Source organism: Genypterus blacodes, unplaced genomic scaffold (genome assembly GCF_046128005.1).
Source record: "Genypterus blacodes isolate CSIRO-AG114 ecotype Tasmania unplaced genomic scaffold, CSIRO-AGI_Gbla_v1 ptg000032l_1, whole genome shotgun sequence".
Taxonomy (NCBI): Eukaryota; Metazoa; Chordata; class Actinopteri; order Ophidiiformes; family Ophidiidae; genus Genypterus; species Genypterus blacodes.
Genome location: NW_027466845.1, coordinates 8,198,235 through 8,222,471, shown reverse-complemented (window position 1 = coordinate 8,222,471; position 24,237 = coordinate 8,198,235). Strand labels below are relative to the sequence as shown.

The following is a 24,237-nucleotide window of genomic DNA, read 5'->3' as shown; positions in this document are numbered from 1 at the left end:
CCCACCTGCCCCCACACCACAGCATCATTCATTCTTGAGCAGCATTATATTGTGTATTCGTCCAATTTCTATTACCATGATGATGTCTGTGTGCACAACGTCAGCATGTCTGATTGGTCATGTCTCTGTCCCCAGTTACATCTTTCGACTGAGCTGCACGCGGCTGGGCCAGTGGGCCATCGGCTACGTGACGGCAGATGGAAACATACTCCAGACCATTCCCCACAACAAACCCCTCTTCCAGGCCCTCATAGACGGCTTCAGAGAAGGATTGTAAGTTCCCTTGTAGTTTGTTTGGCTTCCTTAGAAACCCAGAAACCACCCCCCACAGTTAAGAGTAGTGACAGATATGTCATGCTCCTCCAGCTCTGTATGTGGAGCTCGTGCTGTCTTCATTATGAGTGGTGGTAGTAGATCCTCCGACCACAAAGTATTCATCTCTGTGTAAATTATGCAGCTTTGTCTCGCATCCCGAGATTGAGTCTGCCTTGCAGCTCTAAACCAATCCAACCATATCGTACTCTTATTCCCATCATTCCAGCGTTCTCATAGCAAGCATAGGCGGTTGGTTTGTGACACATTGCTCACTCAGTGGTTCAGCTGGCTGGCATAAAATTCATCTTTTAATGCCAGCGTTTATCCCTTTTGTTTAATGAAAGCTATAGTTGGCCTGTCCAAGCCTGCAATCAAAGCCGAGTTAAACTGTGAAACCTTATACAGTACATTGCCTGCGTTCACAATTCATTTATCAAGTGATAATTGCAGCATCTGGCCCATTGGTAACACAGTCACATACAGGCAGTATGGTGATAATATTAAAACAGGGTGCCAGATTGGATGAATGGATTGAACAGATGTTTTCATTACCACAGCCTGTTGGTTGTACAAGCAGTGTAAACATATCGCATAACAATGATTATATACTTTATCATGAATAGCGTGTGTGGCTGTGTGTGTGCCCTCTCATCATGCGTCTCTGTATCTCCAGTTATTTATTCCCAGACGGCCGGACCCAAAACCCCGACCTGACGGGACTGTGTGAGCCTTCGCCTCAAGACCACATCAAAGTCACACAGGTCAGAGCAGCACGCTGACAATCTTTCTTCTTGACTGAAGGCTGCATTCTTAAGTCATAAATGTCTGGACTGGTGTTTAGGATTACAAGGTTTTGTCTCATAGACTCACGGCTCACCAAAGCCCTCAATGTCAAATAAACTGGTTCACTTCCTGTCAGAAGACGTTGTGATAGGTTGAAGTTGTCTTTGTCTCAGAGGACAGTAATGAACAGATGACATTTTTGTGGGGGACAGCATTAAACACTAAAAACGTCCTCACTTGCATTTGAGCTCGAACCTGTTTCTCCAGATAGTTTGGGGTCTGTGGGCGCCGGTGTACTCTGTTTCTCTGTCTCATACCCGTCCTGTGTATTTTGTTTTCCCCAGGAGCAATATGAGCTGTACTGTGAGATGGGCTCCACTTTCCAGCTCTGTAAGATCTGCGCCGAGAATGACAAGGATGTGAAGATTGAGCCCTGTGGTCATCTCATGTGCACCTCCTGTCTCACCTCCTGGCAGGTACGGGAGTGGGTGGACCCATGGGTTGTGTGTGGGCTGCTGCCTCAGAGTTGCGCAACATGATGCATACCTGTGGACAGAAGATGATGTTTGTAAAGGCAGGTATCCCTCTCTTTTCCTCTCTTTCAGGAGTCGGAGGGTCAGGGAACAGGTTGCCCATTCTGCCGCTGTGAGATCAAGGGTACAGAGCCCATTGTCGTGGATCCCTTTGATCCTAAGGACAATAGCGGGTGCAGGAGCGCATTTGGAGCCGAGGGAGCCCCTTCACCAAGCTACGATGATGATGACGACGACAGACTTGAAGATCCTCATCTCATGATGAGCAAACTTGCCTGTGCAAAGGTAACCATGAAGAAAAGTCGCTGCCGTGGCCTTAATTGAGAGAAAAAGCTAAAAGTTGCAGACGCGAGGGTGGGAAGGCTGCTCTACTTCCCAAAGATAAACTGTAGAGGCTGTAGCTGATTTGTTGCCCTCTCTGCTCACTATCAGCACCTCCTGCGCCTGTTTGTCTGAGAGCAGCGTCTCCACAGATAAAACCCTCCTTCCTTGCCCTTTTCACTTTCTGTGAGCCTTGGTCTCACAGCTGATATCTCAGGTCTTTTATCTCCCATCCTTCATGGTGCCAAGGAGCCTCCTTCGAGCCTCCAGGTAAATGATAAGTGGCACATTCTTCTAACCCTCCATCTTTCATGTGCTCCTTAAAAAAACTGTGTTCTCATCTTTTTCGTCGAGTGTCTGACTGTCTGAGATTTTACACACTTTGATGTGGCTCTGGTACTTCTCTGCTACCTTTCCTTTAGCTGTGTTTGACTCTTACTGTTATAGCAGGTAGAAAGGGGATGAGCATTTTTGAATTAAGCAATCAAAATGAATGAAACGAGCTGTGCTTTTGTGTGTATCCTCCAGGTGGAGCGCCCCCCATCACCTATGTCACTCGCTCCCCAGTCCTCTCTTCCCCCTGTGCCACCCAGACTGGACCTGCTACAACACAGACCTCCCAACCCGCCCGGAGCCTCCAGCCCAGGGGTCACCACTAAGGTAAGCGTGTTGTGTTGTGTGATGTTTTGATTGTAGTTTATTATGAGCAAAGCGCTGTACTGTATGTAGACGAAGGTATCTTTCAGACCTGTGACACTGATCCTCCTCCATCTCTTCTCCCCTTCAGGCTGCATCTCACCACAAAGACAAGCCTCTCCCTCTCCCCCCAGCATTAAGAGACCTCCCCCCTCCGCCTCCACCAGACCGTCCCCACACAGCCGCGTCGGGGTCTGACGGACGGCTCCAGAGGCGACCGCTACCCTCCACCCCCGGGGAGCCGACTCGAGAGAAGCTGCCCCCGGCCCCTCCGAACCGCTCCCTGGCAGACTGGAACTCTAGGCCTGTTCCCAAAGCCCCCGTCGCCCCTTCCACCTCCTCTTCCTCCTCCTCGTCCTCCTCCTCCTCGTCCTCCTCATCTTCATCGTCTTCATCCTCCTCCACCCAAGTGTCCGGTCTGGGAGGAGACATTCGCGCCGGTGTGAGAGAACTCTCCAACCGGCACTCCCTCCCCCTGGCTCTGCCGTCGGCGTTGGACACTCGCGGCGACTCGCAGAGGAACAACAGCTCCCTCAGTCTGGACCACCAGCTGGTTAGAGGAACACTTAATATAAATATCAACACACGCACACATACGTCCACTTCCAGGTCTGCTGCAGTTCAGTTTTCATCTTAAATGTCCACTAAGTAGATTACTAACTCCACAAGGAAATGCAGCAAAGCCCTATTCATAATCTGAATGCACTTCAATGTTTGTCAAAATCCATATGAGTTTTTGTTTGGATTGTTACGGTTTCTTTCTCTGTTTTGTTAGAATTTTCTTCACTTTTAAAAGTTGACGTGTCTGTTTCCCTCCCAGAGTTTTGCCGCCGTAGCCAGTCAAGAGTTTGACAACCCCAAAGTCAAGCCTTCAGCCTCGGCCAACGCCATCTACTCTCTGGCAATCAGGTACTTAATCTGCTCCGCCTCTCCCTGCCAGCCCGCACGCCTCTCATTCAGCTTGTGTAATATGCTGTAAACGCAAAGGTCGCCCAGAAACTTGCAGAGTTGAAAATGCTCGAGTGTCTTCTGTGTTTTGGCCCCTGGTTGCAAGTGGTAACCAAATGTAAGCCGCACCATTAATTCCAGCTTTTTAAAGGTCGTGACTCAACATTTTTGTTGATCCACTGTCACAGAGATGTTTGTGTAATGCTGCGGTAATCTTGGAGGCCGGAGTTTGCTCGGCTCATATTGTCAAAATGGACTATTTTCTCTCGCTTTGCCACAGCAAACATCTTGTCAGACCTTTTTTGAATCTCTCTCCCCTGTAATTTGGGCAACAATTATTATTCTTTACCCTTTGAACTGTCCACATTTAAAGATGGCAGATACTCCAGATCGGCTTTGCCTTTCTAAACGTGATTTCACTTCTTCAGTCTGGTGTTTATCATGTCAGCCCACCCTGCCCCCTGTATAACTGTGAATTATTAAACGCTTTGACAGGCTTGTGTTGTCCCACGAGCACGGGGCAGATTTAACTGGGACTGCTGTGCTGACAAAACAGATGGTGAACCAGAAGCTTCTCCCCCACTAGTGTGATGACACCAAATGAGTTTTCATACGAGAGCATATTAATGGAAATGTAATGTTTAGATCCTCAGCTATAATCAACCTTCATTTCAATTTGAAAGTGGAAGGACGCTCATCAGAGGTCACAACTCAATACTTTTGCGGTGGAATTCTTCATGAGTGGAGCAAAAAAGATGATGATGAAGTAGTTTCTATATTTGTCAGAGGAAACAGACATTTATCATGGGATAAACATGCCTGATGTTTTTCAGTCAGATTAGTGAGTGACCTTTAAAGAAACTGGCAAAAATATGGAAAAAAGAAATGTCACTATTTTCCTGGATCCTCCATCACCACAGGTTTATCAGCACTGTTCTGAGTGATCCTGCTCAAGAAAATAAACCAACCATTCATTATTATTAATTATTGAAGAGCCGCTGTGATATAGCCGTGACATATGCCACAGTATAATAAAGTGAAAAGCCTCAAAGCCTGAAGGACTCCACTACAGAAGAATGGACGCCCTTGAATTGATTCACTGTAGTAAGCGTGCTTTATAAACAGCGTGGCCTCTTTGATACTTCAGGAAGCCGTTTCCCCCTTCCAAACATACAGCCTTTAGTGTGTATGTATGATAAATTCATATTCAAAAGTTCCACAGTAAATGTTCTGGGCTTGTCTGTTCCCAGGTCCCATCCAGCCCTGAGGCCAGTGACGGGAGAGGAAGCCGGTGACAGTGAAGAGGAGTCTGAGTACATGATCCCCTCCTCTCGCCCTGTCCTGCCTCCCATCGCCGCGCCGCCTGTAGTGGAGACCCCGCCAGTCCCCAGGCCCCCGCAACCACAGCCTCAGCCCCAGCCCCAGCCTCAGCCTCAGCCCGTAACGCCCCACCAGGCACTGACCCAAGCCTGCCCACTTAACTCTCGGTATGCTGAACGCTCCTCACTTCCAGCTCAAAGCAACACATCTCGTTGAAATTACAGATTGAGGTTTGGTCATCCATGCAGCACCTCTTGTGGTTTGTTGTAGGTTGACGCTGGCCGACCTGGAGGACGGACCTCAAATGTATGAAGCCATGTACAACGTCCAGGCCCAGGCCCTGGCAGCCTCACTGCCACATCAGGCCAGAGACTCGGGTATGTTCACCCACCACTAAAACGCATGAGTCACTTTAATGTCATGTCCACAAACCGTGCCTCTACAACTACAACACTGCAAGGATTCCATCTGACCGGTCTTATTCTCCCTCTATAGGAATGACTCGCTCTCACCAGTCTGTTGAATATTAGTGTTTATCCCCTCCTCTCTTATAGAACTAGGGCATTGAAGGACGGAATGCTTTAGCAAAGTTTAGCGTATAGGTTTGACAAAACATTAGATTTCATGTGATAATGTAATCTAAACTAACTCACAGGTCAGCAAATGTTTTGTCCCCAGACAGTAAAACAGTTCATTTTTGGGGCTGCAACTTCATTCGATATAATTGTACAATACAAATCCTACATTTATGACTGATAATATTCAGTTTTGAGTGAAGTCAGAGGTCTTGATTCTAAATCACATAAGTTATGAATGAATGTGAGCAAAAGCAGAAAGGTGAGTCAGAGTGACATTTCCAATTTTATCTCATTAACGTGTTCCTGCTGTGCACATTACGTTCACACCCACATTGCAACGTGACACACACACACACACACACACACACACACCCATCAATGTGTTCTGTGCACATTTACACTTTGGATGAAAATGTGAGCTCAGTGTCTGGGTGGAGAGATCACATGTTACTGCATGTGTGTGTGTGTAAACGGCTCTATCACAACTGCTCTCCAATATAGAAAGAAATGTGATCCATGTCTCTACTGGCTGACTGACTGAGCTGTCATCTGTCACATTAATGGGTGCAAAGATTTGCTTCTCATCTTCACCCACTTTATCTTGGAAGTTCCCTTGTAGGTTCACTTCAGAATGAAACCTTGTTTGACAAACCTGCAGTCTGGCAACGCAAGGCAAACACATCCGGGCTTATTTGCACACGCACACAAACACACACAGTTCACTCAGTTGTCCCTTCTCTTCTCTGTCATTCTTTTTCTGTTTTCAGTTCTCAGTTGTACGCTTTGTTTCGTGTCTCCCAGATTATTCAGAGCTCCCACCTCTGGCAATGAGCAACGGCCCCCGGGATCTCCCAGCCGAGGAGGGAGGAGAGGAGGAAAACGGCTACGACTTCCCCAAAGCCAGAGTACCGGTGGCGCTCGCCCGACGGACCCTATCAGAAATGGCGGGGTCCTCTTCCTCGTCCTCATCCTCTTCAACGGGTTTGTCATCCATAGCTGCTTTCAGCCGCCTTTCTCTTGATGCAGATAACGGAGCAGCAGCATGTAAGAATCTAGCAACTACCTAACTGATATACAAATACAAAAATTCTATATTAGCGGTAGATATTACGTTTTCGAGGAGTTGAGTTCTTTATTTTAAGTGAAAAATGCTCTTGGATTCAACCGCTCCCCTACTAAAATAGTGTTTGAATTGTTTTCACTCACCTTCTCCTCACTTTTTCCCAGCCTTCTCAGATCAGGTGGAGGCACCTGAGAGACCCCCCAAACCCCTGCCCAGGCGGATCAACTCGGAGCGTCGGCCCAGCCCGGTCCCACCCGTCCCCGTCCCTCCCTGTAGTGGGGCGACGGGGGGAGACGCCAACCCGCAGATCAGTAGCGAGATCAAGCACCTCATGAGTCAGGGATACTCGTACCAGGACATCCAGAAAGCCCTCATGATCGCACAGAACAATATTGAAATGGCCAAGAATATCCTGCGCGAGTTCGTCTCCATCCCCTCCGCCGCGCACATTCTTACATAGCACACTCTCCGTGCCGCTCTGCCATGGTCGCTCTCTTGCCCTCGCTTGGCCCAGCCCGGTCGGGTTAAGGTTGGCGAAAGCCCAGCCGAGCCCAAAGCCCATTGCCTGCAGCGCTACCTCCGGTGCTGGCTGACGCCCTTACCGCCCTGTGGATTTTTAACTGGCCGCCGTCTCTCTGGCGAGCTGGCAGCACCCGCGGGACGCTCCGCGCCCTGCACTCCATGCGCTTTTCAACAGTGTCTGGCCTTCTTTAAACTGCTCCAGCAGGCGCCTTCTTTTTCAGAACATCTCTGCGGATTCGCGCGTGGGAAAACGGCAACGAGACGACGCAAAGACCTTTCGAGGGAATCCTGGAAAGACAGATTCATACGTTTCATTTTGAAGCCGGAAATGTAACACCTCACAAATAAAACTAAAAATGTATGTGTCTATATGAAATTTTAATATATGAGTAAATATATATTAAATGTGTGTAATATATACAGTACGTGCATATACAGTATGTGAAAATGATTTCAGCTTTGAGGGTCATTGTTAGTACAAGCAACATGGGACCAGACTAATGCCTGGGGAGGTTTGCCCCCCTCCCTCACTCCCTCCCTCCCTCGCTCCCTCCCCTTCTCTGTAGTGAGGAAGAGTCGGGGGGCTTCAGTGCATTACGGCCTTCGATTAACAACATTGCTTTGGTACTTTTTAATGACAAACCTGCGTGTTTGTCGTGTTTTTCAAAGTAGCATGACGATGGTTTCAGGTGTGTGTGCTGTCGTCTGGCAGTGTGTGTTTGTGTGCGGTTTAAAGGTGCGGGTGTGTGCGTGTTCTGCCAGACGTACTCCCCCCCCACCCCCCCTGAGCTGTTCTTAAAGGGGCCCCTCTTCTTCAACATGAATGTGGAATTAGACTCGGCATACTCAGACTCAGTAAACTTACTACTGCTCTAACTCTTACGGCGGACAGAGTGTAGCCGCGTGCTATACGCTGCGTACTAACGTGGACGACCCCGCAGTGCCAGACGGGCTCGCGCCGTACCGATCTGCGGCGGCTGAAAGGTTTCCGTTCTCTCATTGGCCGACTCGTCTCCGTCTCCCGTCTGATCCGGTGTTGTGAAACAAAAAAATGTCATTGATTTTACTTTGGTAATATATTATTATAATATGATCATAAATATTGTTATTATAATTAATTCAAAAGTGCTTCACTGCTGCTACTATTATTAGTGCTAAACAATTAAGCCTTAAATGTACATTTGTGGATATTGTGTTTAACCGTTTCTGCTCTTTAAAGTGACAGTATCGTCTGTTTCTCCACTCCGTAATGTAGCATACTTGAAAGTACAAGCGGCTTGTGAACGCGCAGCCCTCAAGCTGACGACTCTTCAGTGTTTTGAAAACCTTTGTGTGAATCTCTGATGCTCCACATGTTAGCAGATGTATGGGTGATGGAAAGCAGCCATTTTCTTATCGATTTGGGCTCGTGTCTGACATCCCCTTTCCTGTCTCCTCGGGAGTGTGCCCCTCTGATTACTGAGGCTTTTTTGGAAAGTAGGCTCATGGGTTTGCTGGCCCGCCCTCAAGTCTATGTCGAATCAGTGTTTGGGCCAACTCAGGAATAATGTGCATCTAAGCGAGTGGCGCTCACCCTGGCTGTCCTGAGGGGAGGAGACTCCTTTATCAAAGATCAAAATTGACAAATATGCAGTCTTTTCTGCCCACAGGGAAATGTCCAGATCCAGCCCTGCCTGAGTCCGGATCCAGCAGGTTTTCCTCTCACCTGGTGTTCTCCAGTTGAGATGCCAGTTGAAGGCAGTGGGAAACCAGCGCGATCGGGGCTCACGTAGGCCTGGGATGGAGGCTCCTGATCCACTTAGCCCATTGATCCACATACAACCAGGTGACATGTAGCCAAAAGATGAAGTCCCACGTAGCCTCGTTTAGTATTTTTTTTTTTTTTATGGCGTGAATTCCCTGCTTCACGTCGAGAGCGCCACTAAGTAGATGGGAGAGCAATATTCTAATAGTTTCCAATCGTTAAACTTTTTCATGCTGGTGTATTCGCCCGCATGAATCTGTGCTGCTCTTGCCTGAAATTGTTTGGGAAGAGTTTCCATGCTGAACTTAAGCTTGCACTCCCGCAAATTGAGCTGTTGATTGATTTGAAATGTCCTTATATTTGTCCTTAAAGGTCAAATTGGAGGACCAGTCGGGAGAATAGACTTTGAAATAGGCCAGCGCTTGTTCTCGTGCTACATGGATGGCAGTAATCTGATTGGTTGAATCTTGACCTTTGAGCTTTGTCTGAAAACCTGTGTTATTCAGCACGAGGCACAGAATAAAAGCATTATCGTATTTTAGAACCTGTTTTTTGATTTGATCAGTTGTGTTGGACTTCTGCTCTCACATTGAACGGCGGCACTCTGGACATTTTTCGGGGATTAGCGTAGTCATTTTTAATGTTTTGTCTTTAGTCATGTTTTAACTTGCACATTTTACGTATTGTTTCCGACGTCGGCAGGATAGCGGCTTAATTTCCAGGTACTATGAATGAATAGACGAATGAGTTTGAGGTACAGGGAAGTGAATCTCTCCCAGCATATGAAGAATGTTGCTTTTGGGGTAGGGGGTTGTAGCGCCATCTGTCAACTGGAAGCTCTGTGCTCTCTGTCCATCCTTTACTTCTTCTTCTGTTCCTAGTTGCCTTGACTAACTGTTGAATGATGGGTAATGGGCCGGCGCTCTCGTTTTGCCCGATCCTGAATACAATACTGATGTTTTTATTGATGCAGTTTATTGTGGTGTATTTTTTTCGCACAGTATAGCGACGCGTGCTTCGATGCTGTCACTCTAAAGACGAGCCTGACGTGTAAAGTTACTGATATAAAAAGAAAATGGCTGTTTTTTATTTTGGTTTTTGTTTTGCATTCCCGTACATGTTTGTATGTATTTTTTATTTTTTTTGTTCCAAAGGTTTTGTTTACTTTCTGTGAATGCTCGTTTGAGCAGTGCCATATGTTTAGGGTCACCATGTTTAGGATTAAGGCCTGGTTCGCAGAGTGTGCGAGTGTCTCTGCCTGCCATCTCACCTCTGGCGGTCAGGTTGTGCAGTATTGCTCGCGTTCAGTCTGTCCCTTGGTTGAGGTGTAACGGCGCTCTCAGAGGACAAAGACAAATGCTGATGTGTGAAAAGGCCTCAGGTTCCTTTAAACCTTTTTGAAAAGATGAACCGGATCCTGGATCAGGAACAGAAATGGTTGATATGTACTAGCCCCAAATACCCCCCTGACCTCTAGTCCTGTTTGTTGGGGTACTTCATCTCTATGCCAGAAGAGGGAGCTGTTGTTCCATGTAGCCATGTTGCTTCTCCATCAGTAGATGGTGTTCATCGATGTTTGGATGGATTTTAAAGCTCATATCACTTTGAACGTATGCACAGTGCTGTTAATAAAACCAGACGCAGACAAGGAGATGTTTGTCCTCTGTATTTCTACACCTCTGTGTTCCACTGTTTGCCTGCTTCTCTCCCTCTGTTGCTTTCTTCCTTTTCTGTCTTACTCTTCTCTTCCCTTTCTGTCGATCTTTCTTCCCGTCTCCCTTCTCTCTCTTCCTGCCTCATCTCTCCCCTCCCTTTCTGTCTCTCTTCCCTCTTTTTCTGTCCCTTTCACTTCCCTCTGCCTCTTCACTCATTCTGTTTCTTTTTTCCTGTCTCTAGTTCGTCTATTTTCCACAGGTCGTGCAGTCTTTTTGTCTCGATTGGATTTCTTAAAGTTAAAGATGTTTTTTGCAGCCATGGTCCTTTCAACATGCTGACATCAACCAAGAAAAGTGGATGAAAATTAATCGATATAACCAGTGGAAAGCTGCCTAGAGGCACGTTCATCACAATGAATGGCTGACCTCCTGTGGTGGTTTTGATCACAACGATACTGACGTCAGGTCTATCAAAGAAGAACAGACACTTCGACAAACATAAAAAGACGTTTTTGTTGTTATACTCAGTTGTTGCCGTCACCAACATGAAGCATCCGCCAAGTATATTTTAAAAGCGGCTCATCAGCAGACAACATTTACAGACCTTTGCTAAGTGCGACATCTCAACTGAGCAATTTGAGCTTTGAAATTGCAGCTATTCAGAATTGGCAATTCAAACATGCACTGGGAATTAAATACAAGCACAGTCTTCATTTTTCCTAGAGCCATATACTAGATGATGTGTTTGTATTTCTAGAGGTCTCGCTCTTACCTTGTCCAAGATATGGGCCTTTTACAAAAATTTCCCATTTGATCCATGGTTACACTGACATTTTTGTGACAAGGGTGATTTCTGCCGAAAGCTGTGATTGAACCAGGGACATTTAGATCTTCAGTCTAACGCTCTCCCAAATGAGTTATTTCCCCTATTTCTGTTTTCGATCTTGGACAAGAGAGGTCTCGCTCTTTCCTTGTCGAAGATGGGGGCCTTCTCCAAAAAAGACCCATTTGGTCCATGGTTACTATGACATTTTCCCCGAAATGACCAAAATTTAAAATTGCCCCTAACTTGCAGCAAATGCTCCTAGTGCCATCAAGATGATGTGTTGAAATTCTGGAGCTCTAGCTTTTCCTTGTCCAAGATATGGTCCTTTTACAAAAATGACCCATTTGGTCCATGGTTACTTTGGCATTTTTCCAAAATTCGACCAAAATTAAAATTTGCCCCAAACTTGCAGATCCTAGTGCCGAATAGATGATGTGTTAAAATTTCTAGAGGTCTTGTTGTCCAAGATACAGGCCTTTCACAGAAATGACCCATTTGGTCCATGGTTACTGTGAAGTGCCATATAGATGATACCATTGCAGCCTGGAGGCTGTGTCTGAAATTGAGCTCTCTAGCTCTTTCCTTGTCCAAGTTATGAGCTTGTCAAGTTTTTTTTTTGTTTTACAAAACAATAACCGCAGGGTCAACTATTTCAGAATTTTGGCACTATTCCCCCATTTGCCCCAAATTCACACAAATTGATGCCATTGCAGCCTTGAGGCTGTGCCAAGAAATGGGCTTTCCAAGTTTTCTCTAGTTTTACAAAACGATGACCGCTGGGTCAACGTTTTCCATATTTTCTCAATATTCCCCAATTTGACCCCAAATTCACACAAATTGATGCCATTGCAGCCTGGATGCTGTGTCTGAAATCTTAGCCCTCTAGCTCCTTTGGCCAAGATATGGGACTTTCAAGTTTTCTGTAGTAGTTTAGAATAAGATGACCGTGACCGCCAACTTTTTCCCCACTTTGCCTCATGTTGGATTCATGTTAATGTGTGTTCAAGGACATTTCATTTAGTGGGGGAAAAATTGTTTTAAAAAAAATATATATATATAGAAATGTCTTTACAACCACAACTTTCGTGACGCCCCTGCAGTACCCCCTGTTGAAGATCTCTGAGTTAGACGTTATGATCTTCCGGACCTTTGCTTCAAGAAATTGTATCTAACTGGACCTCTTTACATTCTAGTTGAGGTGGTCCTGGCATCAACCAAACCTGAAAAATATGTTTTTTGGACCTGGAATTTATTCTAGAACCCTCCGACAACAAGCAATGGAAGAGAGTCAATAATTGATAGAAATGATGGACAGATCTTCATTTATTCATTTAACAGTCAAGATTTTATTTGGTATTTTCCAAAAGAAAACTTAATTTACAAACCATGAATTTGTCTGTAAACTGGTTTAAACGTCCAGACATTAATTTTTTACATTTTACAACCCCAAAGCATTAAACGTAATTGTACACATTTATAACAGTGACATTCTCACAAACAGCAAACACAGAGCGAGTGACAGCCGAGTGGCGGCGTCGTTGATTGTCTTCAATCGTCACATGTGGATTTGACTGATTGTTAACTTATTCCTGCATGAATCAGTGCAGAATGAGGCACTTTGATCACCTGGGCAACGGCTTCAGAGCAGGTGTTTCACGTGTTAGTCACAAAGCCCCTCCCCCTCTAACAGTCATACGTTATGATGTCAGCAGTGAGTCGACATAAACATCAGTACTTCATACTTTGCAGCGTGTTGGTGTAAGGCAACATTTCTGAAAAACAAACACTTCAAGTAAATATTCCATCAATGCATGAATGAAAAAGAAGGGCTCATACCTCCGCCAAGGCTGAACGAGCCAACTTTGTCCTTGCCCTTATAAAGTTTTATTAACCAATCTAACGTGTTTGGAAACTGGAAAGAACTGGGTCAGCTCTGCTACGTTTTCAGGCAAAGGTGCTTACAGCGCCTCACAGTGGTTAGCATTTCGGATCTTAACCAAATTGTGTTTTATTCATCGATATTGATGTATTACTTGTAAGAGTCTATTGATTTTTGATCAGCAACAACATATAGCAGGTTCTTCCCTTGGCCAGACCTGACTCCTCCACCAACTTTCATCACAATCTTTAAGTAGCACCTTCACAAACCTTGGCGGAGGTAATCAATACATCCAACCAGACTCATTCTTCACCAAAAAGGAATCTGACTTCATGCAGTGAGCCATATTTACCATCAACAATCCAATCCACCTTCATCGTCAAGAACAGTAACTCCAGTAGTGTGTTTCATTCACACAGTCACATTAAACTAACTCGCCTTTCACATTGGATAGAAGCAACGACACAACTGCATGAAGGATAAACACAAAGAAATCAGTGCACTGGACATTAAATATACTCATTGTTCATAAGTAACGGTACAAAACAAACGCGGGGCTGATATTTGACTTTCTGAGGCGTTTTTAGAACTTTTTCAACTGGACTGTTGGCAATGTTTGAACTCAATGTAGTCAAAAGCTGCGTTCACGTTCCAGGCTGAAGTGGCGCAAATCCCGTTTTTCTCTGAGCCTTCATGAGACGCTTGCAACGTTAAAGGAAAAGACTGGTGATTGTACAAAATGTCCTAATTTTCAGGTCCTTAACGTCCAAACAAGGTCACTGAGGTTGTTCTACATTGCTGCATGGTCTGCAGGTCTATGATTGGACCCTTAAGGATCCCTGTGCTTAAACCTCAGCAGCAAAGATAGAGGATATGCAAGCTGCAAAAAAAACTAAACGTATCAAACATTGACATTTTAAGGTAAAAACGTCACAGCAAAACCCTTTCTGAAGCAACAGTGATTATATTTGTATCAAACTAAACTTCTAGCTTCATGTCTGGGAGCTTTTTTGAAAGGCCTAAAGACCTGGAAACCTGACACCAAACATCTCCAGAATGATCCAACTCGCCAAATAAACATGTCAGTGACCGTGTTTACACATAAATGACCTGAAAAATGTGCAAAACTGCTGTAGCGTCACTTTAAGGCAACAATAAGATGAGGCAGCCCAGTAAATATAAACATAAGAGGACAAGGGTGCAACAGCAACAGTGTGTGTGAACCATCAAGACGAAAAGTTCACATCTGACTTAAAACAAAACTCGAAACAGAATCAAGGGTCCAGGACCGGAACATGGACGCAGCTTAAATACACTCAAAAATATCAAAACTAGGCTACGAAGTAAAGTAAATAACGTCAGGGAAAAACCTGAACGGAAAAATTCAAAAGTTCTCTACGTTCAACAAACTAGACAAACGGGTCAGACAGCGATTAAATCGAAAGCCACAGAGAAAACAAAAAACAAAAACAAAAAGGTGAATAAATTATCCATACGCTTTGTTTTTGTTTGGACAAACAAGGAAAAGAGTTAGGGTGAGTGTTTGGTGTAGGCTGGAACTGGCTGTAGGGGGCGCCGCAACACTGCAAGCCACCTGAAGGTTCAGTGTTGAGACTGAAAGCAGAGCAGGAAGGTGAGAGAATAAAACGAGCTAAAGTCTTGAAACCACATAAAACTCTCTGCTTTGTATTTTTTGGTAGATTTTTTTTTCATCATGTTATTTTAAATAAAGAAATATATACAGAGACTATAATATGTACACGAGACAAAGAGCTGTGTCAGGCTGCTGCTCGTCCGTGATCGCGTTTTTGCCTGAGGTGATGCTATTAAAACGTCCCTGCTCACGGTTGTGCTCTGAGAACGAAGAAGAAGACGAAGACGAGGACAGAGAATCGACGGCGATCAGCAGTGTAACGCGGCTCACTCACGCTGTAAAGGAAACGCCGCCACGTTTACGCGTTCAATTCAGGTTTGCGGGTCTGAGGCAGGTCTCGGTTCGGGATGTGACAATGTTTTGGAGGTCGTCGTCAAGGAAACAGCCTCTGTGATGTCATGGAGCGCTTTGCGATGGTGTCGAAGAGGAAGAGCACCAAAGAAGAAGAAGAAAGCCATTTTTTTTCCCACCCATATTCCAAAAATGAGATCAAATTTCATATTTCTTTTTTGGTTTTGTGCAAATAAAGTCTAATAGTTGTTAGAAGTATTTCTTCTCCTGCGATTGTCAGAAAAGGGGCGAGGAAAAAAAGAGCTCACACAACAACAAAAAAACCTTCATGACATCACAGAGGTCATTTTTTTCCAAACTTTACGCTGCTACAAATTTCTGCCCAGGTCCAACAGACTTGATTTGACCTGTGAACTTGGCGTGATCTCCTTTTAATGAGGCGCTGCAGAGTGAGAGGGGGCGGTGCAGGGTGGAGGGGGAGCAGAGTGACGTCATGGAGATCTCCAATCATTTCTGTGAGAACGGGAAGCAAAATATTCTCGCTGGATTTCAACCGGCAACTGTGTGTGTGTGTGCGTGTATGTTTTCCCTGGCGAAAACTCTGCGCAGGGCAAAGCTGAAAGGCATCGTGGGTCTGAGCCTGAGAGGGGAGAACGGGGAGCAGCTGTCGTCCGTCTGTAGCCTCCTCACTTCTGCACGTCCAGGTACTCATCACCCTTTACTCCAGACGGGAAACACACAGACACACACACAGAAGGGGGGGGGGGGGGGGAGCGTTATATGGTGTAACCAGGCGGCCCAGCAGGGGGGCTCGGCGTGTCGTGTGGGCAGAGTGAATATCTACCTGCTCGCCTGCAGGCTTCCTGTCTCCGTTGATGCCGAGCAGCACGGCTTCCTCCGTGTTGTCGCTCTTCATCTCCACCACGATGTTGTCGTTGGTCGATTTCTCTTTAGTGCTGCAAAGACAGGAAGCTGCAAACATCAGACACATCCCAGACTCCATGTTGTCCTTCACAGAGAAGTCCTTCACACTGTAGTTTCTAGTTACTTCTCTTGCTTTGGTATTTATATTTCACATGAAGTAAACTCATCTTTCTTTCTATACTTCCTTGCTCCCCTCTGTTCCTTGGTCTTTAGTCTTGAGAATGTGTTGATGGGATGTTTGTTTATCTGTGTTGTTTACAGGCCACTGACTCACTATTGGCCTCCCAAGTTTCCAAACATGAGTATATGTATAGGATTCCAAACTATCACCTGAAGACCACAACTTGCCTACATAGGGGATCAAATTGGAGCCATGATGATGAGTGATGATGAGTGATGATGAGTGATGATGATGGTGTGGCACTTACAGGTCCTGCTTGCCGGATCGTCCGCAGATTTTGCCCTTCTTGTAGAGGAAGTACAGCACGGCTCCCAGGATGGCGAGCAGCAGGATACAGATGATGACGACGGCGATGATCACACCGTTTTTCTCTGGTGGGGGGGAGAAGCAGAAGTGACAATGTGGCGTTAGTTAGTGAGCGTACGTGGATGGTAACCGCGGGTAACAGCGCGAAGCGGGAGGATCGGCAGTGTGTGTGTGTGTGTGTTTGTGTGTGGGCAGCCACAGCTTTACAGAGTCGAAAAAGTGCAGCGGCACGTGCAGCATTCAGGGAATCCAAAGTCTGGAAACCTGCTGGGAGGAAGATGCAGAGAGGCTTGGGGCTGTGGGAGGAAGAGGAGTGAACACAGAGTGACAACATGCACAAGGGGGAGGAGGAGGTGGAGGTGACGAGCAAATACTCAAAAAGCAGCGGTCGCTGGCCAGTGGCGAGAGGGGGGGGAGGCTGTAGAGCTGGAGAGGAGATGAAGAGGAGCGAGGAGGGGGAAGAGGAGGGGCAGCACACAAACCTTTCTTGATTCTCTTGGGTGGGATAGCTGATTCTGCTATGACTAAGAGAAACCACATGAGCACATGATCAATGACGCCAAAAAGTTCAAAACAGTTGACAAGAGCTTCAGACCCGAGGATCACATGATTGAGCTTGCCGACGGAACAAAGGTGAGCGGGATGGCGAAGATGAGGGGAGACGCCGAAGTCTACTTGCTGGACAGCGAGGGACGTCGGGTGAGGACGAGGCTCAGGCGAGTAACACCGCCTTACTCAGTGATGTAAAAGAAATGTTGAAGAGAAGGTTTAAGATGAAAGATATGGGACCACTTAAACGCTTCCTGGGTATCGATTTTACACAGAGTGAGGGAGAGATCAAAATGACTCAAAACAGACACATAGAGAAGATATTGGCAAAATTTGGAATGTCTGAATGCAAACCGAGATCCGCCCCATGTGAGCAAAAGTTAAACTTTGACAATGAGGGTGAAGTTATTGACTCAGCAGGATATAGAGAGATAGTTGGTAGCTTAATATACATTATGACATGTACTAGACCTGACCTGAGCTGGGTTGTAAGTAAACTATCACAACACCTAGCAGAACCAAAGCAACAACATTGGGCTACAGCAAAACACCTACTGAGGTACTTAAAGGGTACTATAGATCAAGAACTACATTACCAGAAATGTAAAGAACGCCTACAGCTTGAGGGGTAGAGCGATGCTGACTGGGCAGCCGATACAGACGATAGGAGGAGCACAACTGGTTACTGTTTCAGCTTAACTGTGAATGGTCCAGTTATATCGTGGAAAAGTAGGAAACAGCCAACCGTGGCACTATCCACCTGCGAAGCTGAGTATATGGCACTAGCAGCCACTACTCAAGAAAGTATGTACCTTGTACAGCTACTAAAAGGGATAGATAGTAGTAACCAGCAGGTACCTGTCAAGATATATGAGGACAACCAGGGGGCGATAGCCTTATCTAAGAACCCTGTATGCAGACAGAGAAGCAAACACATAGATATAAAGTACCACTTTGTACGATCTGCACACGCAGAAGGGAAAATATCTATAGAGTACTGGAGGGGAGGCAGTGGCTCAGTGGGTAGTGCTTCCACTTGGGAACCGGAGGGTCGCGGGTTCAGGTGCCCCTGAGCAAGGCACCGAACCCTCAATTGCTCCCCCCTCTGCGAAGGGTGGTAATGTAATGTAAGTCGCTTTGGATAAAAGCGTCTGCCAAATGATCGTAATGTAATGTAATGTACTGCCCTACTGCAAACATGGTAGCGGATGTCCTTACCAAGCCAGTGATAAAGGCTAAGTTGGAGAAGTTTAAGGAATACTTATTTGGGAAGTAAAGTGTACTGAACAACACTGCAATGCTAAATGTTTTATCTTGGGTTTAGGTTTTTGTTTACCATTATAGAAAGCTTTAAACATGTCTTTGAGTGGGAGTGTCTGATGTTATGAGTGGCAAAGTCGTGTTGAGTGGCACACACAGTGACGTTATGTTGTTGTATTTTATGTTATGACGTTATTTTTCTGTTGTGACGTGTGTGCCTGCGTGCATGCGCAAATAAACGCTGGAGTTCCCAGACGGTGTCGGTCTGTATTTGTTCTCCCGTGAATATTAACCACAAGAGGGTGTGAGCTAACCGCTTTGTTGACTGCTATAACGATAGACTGCTGCGAAGATGTCTAACGCTACAAGCACAATTATCAGTGTGTCGCTGACATGACTCACACACACACTCACACACACATATAGACACAGAGAGGCCTGATGGGCTCATGACAACAAACAATTAGAGACAATCTTTTCAGTGATTCAAAGATAAACATGTTAGGATGTTAGACTCTGCTCAGCGTCAACAGAGCAGAGCTTCACTCTGAACAAGAACCAGGAGGAGAGGGGAGAGAGAGAGTGAGAGAGGGGGGGAGAGAGAGGAGAGAGAGAGGGAGCGAGAGGAGAAACAGATGAGGAGACTGAGACATTGATGAGGGATGGAGACATTGAGAGAGTGAGACAGGTGGAAAGAGGTGCAGAGATAGACAGAGTGAGAGAAAAAGAGAGAGAGAGACAAAAAGGGTGGAGGGAGGGATAGAGAGATGGCAAAAGAGAGACAGGTGGAAGGAGATACATGGGGGGAGAAAGAGAGAGAGAGAGAGAGTGTGTGTGTGTGTAGTGGTAATGGGAGTCAGGAGATTTCCTCTGAGTACATTTAAAGCATCAGCTGCCTTCTACAGTTACACTAGTGTGTGTGTGTGTGTGTGCCCTAACATGACTGTGTATCATAACCCTGATCTTTGCTGCTCCAAGCTGCAGCTTAAACATGTATTATCTTTTGTCATTCACGTTAACCTCCTCGCTCATTTCATTCAGTTTCATTGAATCATTTCCACTTCCTGCCTCCTCTTCTCTGTCACACACTATGTAAACCAACAAGCGGCTCTATGTGCTGCACACGACGGACGCTTTGATTGACCACATGATGACGTCACACCCGATGGATCACACATGTGGTCTGTTCTTCACTGAGTCTGTTTTCACTCACGCTGCTGCGCCTCATCGTATTAACGAAAATGAGACAAAAATTAAAAAACAAAACGTAAACAAGTCTCGGAAAGTGTCCATGCTCGCTCTAAGTGGTATTTTGTTGAGTGTGTGTGTGTGTGTGTAGAATCTAACAGACAGAGATTTTTTCTCTTATTTGTGTCCGATCCAAATATACGTGACCACGTGAAGTGAACAGTGAAGTCGTCAGAGAATTGATGATGTAATGAATGTAATGATCAGACCAGATCTGAACGCCTGGTAATTCCACTAACTCTTCGTCGCCACCGTCAGTCTCCTCTGGAGCAGCGTCCCCTGAGCTCCTCGGCTTCTGTCTGAACCTTTATGTCACGCTGCCAAAACCTGATCTGACTGAGGAGAGATGAAGGTGGACACGGTGGTCTTGTGTGGTCTTACCTGTGGTGGTGCTGAGGGGGGACGAGGTGGTGGTGGACGTAGTGGTGGTGGACGTAGTGGTGGCTAATGTTGTTGTGTGTCGAACTGAAAACAGGCAGAGGGCAAGAGGCAGGACACACTGTGTTAGGACACGGGGGAGGAGGGGCCACATTCCACATCCACAACGTCACGGGGTTCACATGTTAAGACTTCACAGGCAACAGACACACAACCAAACCACTTTAAGAACGACACACGCAAATGCACACGTCCGCACACGGACACGAGCAGCGGAGACGGTGGGGCGAGGGGGCGGGGCAGCTCGCGGGAACTCACTGGCTTTGATGCTGTAGGCCACAGAGGCCACGCCCTCATTGTTGGAGGCGTTGCAGAAGGCGTTCATGTCAGAGGTCACCTTGATGCTGACCGTGCTGTGGATGCTGTCCTCCGTGATTTCCTCTGTGACCATCTTCAGATCCTGGGACGCACACACACACACACACACAAGTCAGGTGGCTGATGGTTTCCCCAAAAGTAGCTTCACAGTTGTGTCGTATATTTTCTGGCTGTGGGATGCCAGATTCGTTTTTGTTGCTGCTGCAGCGAATGGAATAGGAAGAAGAGGCTTTGGCTGTGCCGTACCTGTCCATCAGAGGCGGACCAGGTGATGTGCGGGGTCGGGAAGCCTCGGGCGTGGCAGCTCAGGTTGATGGTGGTGTCCTTGCTCTCTTCTATGTCCCTGGTCAGCGGCTCCGTGATCTCTGGTGGGCCTGAAAACAGAACCAGTGCGATTCTGTGACACTGAAGCTGCTGCTTATACCTCATGTTGATCGGCGGTGATGCCCGAGGTGATTAAAAAAGGCCTAACTGGGACTTTAACGACAAGTAAAAGTGTTGATCACTCACCCTGGACGAAAACACGAAGGGACCCGCTGGTTTCCAGTCCCTCAATCTGAGGAACGGTCACCATGCAGACGTACGTCCCCGCCGTGTCAAACATGGCGTCCTTCAGCCTGAGCGTATGGCCCTTTGAGACCTCCTCTCCATCCTGCATGGGGAAGCAGTTTTAGTTTAGTTTTTAAATCACACAGCCGCTTTAGCAAACTTCCACATGGTCCAGGAAAGTTTGATGCTTTGTGACGCCCTGCAGAATAATGATGAGAAACTAATGGATGATTGTCTTCCCAATACAATACAAACAATCCAATCAAGCTAATGGTTTCATTTTTAGACTCTACTCAGGTCTGAACTTAAGTGGACTAAAGTAACACAGGTTCAATTAGCCCCTTACACACACACACACACACACATTTATTATTTCTGCAGGTATCTCTCCATTGCTTGGTTGGTTTGATTGCAGGATTACAAAAAAAGTGGCACAAGTCATTCCTTCACTCTTCTTTTTCAGGGTCCAACAACAAGGTTGTAGGCTCCAATCCCTGTGCCGCCCTTGTCCTAAGTTTTGTCTGCATACTGACCTTGAACCAGACGGTGTGTGTCTTGAGAGAGGAGAGTGCGTTGCAAGTGGCAGTGAGTTCTTCTCCTTGGGACACAACGGGATCCTGGGGATCCACCACAGCGTCATCGAGATCTGCAGAGAGAAACAAACAAACAAAGCATGTGGATTCATTTCACTCCTGACTGATTCAGTGTATGCGTGTGTGTGTGTGTGTATGCGTGTGTGTCCCGACCACCTCCTGTGGCCAAACTCAGTCCTTACAGTTGGCGAACAGAGTTGTGTTCCCAGAGATCTCCTCGTAAGTGTCCATGTCCAGGGTGGTGCAGTGATACACTCCATTGTTTAGACGGGTCACATTATTCAGCACCGCCACGTTGGAATCCAAAATGGTTTCAGTCTGTAAAAAAAAAAGCCAAAACAGCTGGATGAACACATCTGTACTCTCTCCCTCTTTACTGCGTGTGAGATGAATTCCTTACAACTCCATGTTTCAACGTGAAGGCAGGTTGAGGGTTCCCGTTGCCAAGGCACTGGAGTTCAACTGTGTCGCCCTCTTTGATCAGGCCCTGTGGCGACTCCACCGACATGGTGATGGCGGTGCTGGGGTCTGAAACACAGAGGGGTCGTCAAAGAAGTCTGAAACAAGTTTTGATTGATTGATTGATTGATTGATTGATTGATTTGGTTCCTCACATTGCACGTTGACTTGAATGCGTCGGGTCTCGGTCATGCGCATTCCTCCAGGGACGTAGTAGGAGACCTCGCAGTAGAATAGAGCATCTTTGTCCGCCCTCATCACTCTCATGGACAGCTCGCTCTTCACTGAGAACAGCCTGCTGGACTCTACGACCACGACGGGCTTGGAGTCCACCTCTGTGAGACGCAGGACACGCAAACCATTAGACCACATTCGTCCGACAGAGTAAAAACTAATCAGACGACGGATCTCTCTTACCATCAGGGAAATTGTGAAGCGGCATCTTGTCTCTGTACCAAGTGATGTTAGGCTTAGGGTATCCATTTTTGGTCTCGCAGGCCCCGATCTGGACGAGACGAGAACAAGGACAGATGAGTGGAGGAGACGGGACGCGGCGAGACGGGGACAAGGAAAGAAGAGGGGAGGAGGGAGGAGACGAGACAAGACGAGATTGAAACAGAAGAGATGAGAGGGATGGAGAACAGAAGAGGAGAGGAAAGCAAGGAGGGGAGAGGAGACAGGAGGAAGACAAATGAGAGGAGACACAAACAGGGACAGACGAGGAGAAACAGAGAGAGAGGAGTGAAGTTTTTGTTTGATATTTATCTCATTTCCATTCTACATCGTTCCAGTATAATTACCTTAGACAGCTCGTGATTGTTAACCCAGATCCCTGTTTGATAGCCTTCAATGGTCGGGAGCTCAGGAGTCTCTGCAAAGGAATCAAGAAAATGTAAGGCTTGATGACTATGACACATATGACTCCTATGACTCCTACGCTCTAAATCCGCGTCTGCTGCACTTTCGGCCATTTTTCCACTGTTCTGCCAGTTTGGAGTCTCACCGAAAACCTTCAGCAGTGTGCGTCCCTGCCCTGTCCCGTCTTTGCTGCGGATCTGACAGATGAACTCCTGCTCGTCCCCCAGCTTCACGTCTGTGATGGTCAGCAGCGCCGTCCCTGTGGCTCCAGTCACGTTCACGCTGATCCGGTCGCTGAACGGCGTGTCTTTCTCCACGATTCCCATGGCGCTGTCCTGGTAGTAGAGCGTGTGCGTCACACTGGCAGAGTCGGTCTGTAGGTCACAGGTCACACATGTCAGGAATCACGTCAGGTGTGTGTAAAAAGTAATTTTGGCCAAAGTTTGTACAAACATAATTATCGGTCTATAGGTAAACATAGATGTAGCTGTATTGGTGTTGGGGGCCCTCTTAGCGTGTGTGTGTGTGTGTGTGTGTGTGTGTGTGTGTGTGTGTGTGTTTGTGTGTGTGTGTGTGTGGAAACTCACGTAGAGCCACTGTATCATCACGTCCCCGACGTCGTCAGAAGGCATGAAGATGCAGTTGATCTCAGCCGTTTGCCCCCTCATTACCTCCACCCTGTCCTCCATGTTGACCTCCACACCCGCCCGCACTGAGAGAGAGAGAGAGAGAGAGAGAGAGAGAGGGGGAGAGAGAGAGAGAGAGAGAGAGAGAGAGAGAGAGAGAGAGAGAGTCACATGATGGAACCTGGAGGTTGATATCGTGGCAGTGGCGCAATTTCTAAAATTTCACCCTGAATAACGCCACATACACACTCACACACACCCTTTGGCTGCCACGCCCTCCTGACACACACTAAGACGGAGGCAGGGATGGCAAAAAGAGATTGGAAGCTCACGACGGGTCAAAGGGAAGAGAGAGATGCTATGAGAGGAATGAGAAGCCCACCCATGTCCACATTAATGTGCTGCATTCCAGCGTGTCACACTCGCAGGAAGAAAGGCTCAATTTACGGCCAGCATAGTGGCTCCACTGTTCCTTCACCATCTCTCTCTGAGGAACGAGTGGTTTTCCCCTTCCAGGATCTCTCGGCATGACGCATCCCACTATCCTATAGGACGGACCCCCCCCCCCCCCGACGACACTTCACATGGCTTTGTTTGGTGGGATGTACGAGCCGCTGCAGGCGCTGTAGCCTGGAGGTAACGAGGCTGCCAGGTTTGATTTATCTGCTGGTGAACGAAGCGATCGTGGCGGGAAGAATGTGAATGTGCTTCAATGAGTCCTCATATTCATTTAAGCTCCAGAAGCTCTGCCCTGTTCTTTATGGAGATGTATCCTTAAGTGAACTTTCTGAAGTTAACTG

At 46.7% G+C, this 24,237-nt stretch overlaps 2 protein-coding genes across 4 annotated transcripts in view; one reads left to right on the top strand and one right to left on the bottom strand.

Moving 5' to 3' along the window:
- Positions 1 to 10,474, top strand: part of cbl (Cbl proto-oncogene, E3 ubiquitin protein ligase) — a 34,306-nt gene extending 23,832 nt beyond the window's left edge. The window contains exons 6-16 of the mRNA XM_076146058.1: positions 136 to 273; positions 989 to 1,076; positions 1,443 to 1,574; positions 1,704 to 1,916; positions 2,481 to 2,612; positions 2,740 to 3,201; positions 3,469 to 3,557; positions 4,847 to 5,083; positions 5,187 to 5,293; positions 6,296 to 6,538; positions 6,722 to 10,474. Coding sequence (XP_076002173.1) covers positions 136 to 273; positions 989 to 1,076; positions 1,443 to 1,574; positions 1,704 to 1,916; positions 2,481 to 2,612; positions 2,740 to 3,201; positions 3,469 to 3,557; positions 4,847 to 5,083; positions 5,187 to 5,293; positions 6,296 to 6,538; positions 6,722 to 7,017 — 2,137 coding nt within the window. The 3' untranslated portion in view covers positions 7,018 to 10,474. The remainder of the gene's footprint in view (positions 1 to 135; positions 274 to 988; positions 1,077 to 1,442; positions 1,575 to 1,703; positions 1,917 to 2,480; positions 2,613 to 2,739; positions 3,202 to 3,468; positions 3,558 to 4,846; positions 5,084 to 5,186; positions 5,294 to 6,295; positions 6,539 to 6,721) is intronic.
- A 2,689-nt stretch (positions 10,475 to 13,163) lies between these two features.
- mcamb (melanoma cell adhesion molecule b) overlaps positions 13,164 to 24,237 on the bottom strand; it is a 32,662-nt gene continuing 21,588 nt past the window's right edge. The window contains exons 2-17 of one of the 3 annotated variants that reach the window (XM_076146090.1): positions 23,399 to 23,523; positions 22,957 to 23,185; positions 22,754 to 22,824; positions 22,371 to 22,458; positions 22,109 to 22,288; positions 21,895 to 22,022; positions 21,677 to 21,812; positions 21,435 to 21,547; positions 20,863 to 21,004; positions 20,599 to 20,726; positions 20,293 to 20,434; positions 19,978 to 20,061; positions 17,022 to 17,063; positions 16,481 to 16,604; positions 15,973 to 16,084; positions 13,164 to 15,849 (exon numbers count right to left, since the gene is read on the bottom strand). In XM_076146090.1, coding sequence (XP_076002205.1) covers positions 15,847 to 15,849; positions 15,973 to 16,084; positions 16,481 to 16,604; positions 17,022 to 17,063; positions 19,978 to 20,061; positions 20,293 to 20,434; positions 20,599 to 20,726; positions 20,863 to 21,004; positions 21,435 to 21,547; positions 21,677 to 21,812; positions 21,895 to 22,022; positions 22,109 to 22,288; positions 22,371 to 22,458; positions 22,754 to 22,824; positions 22,957 to 23,185; positions 23,399 to 23,523 — 1,847 coding nt within the window. In that variant the 3' untranslated portion in view covers positions 13,164 to 15,846. Of the gene's footprint in view, positions 15,850 to 15,972; positions 16,085 to 16,480; positions 17,064 to 19,977; positions 20,062 to 20,292; positions 20,435 to 20,598; positions 20,727 to 20,862; positions 21,005 to 21,434; positions 21,548 to 21,676; positions 21,813 to 21,894; positions 22,023 to 22,108; positions 22,289 to 22,370; positions 22,459 to 22,753; positions 22,825 to 22,956; positions 23,186 to 23,398; positions 23,524 to 24,237 lie in introns of those variants that run through there. The other 2 variants (XM_076146092.1, XM_076146089.1) reach the window with 2 other exon arrangements.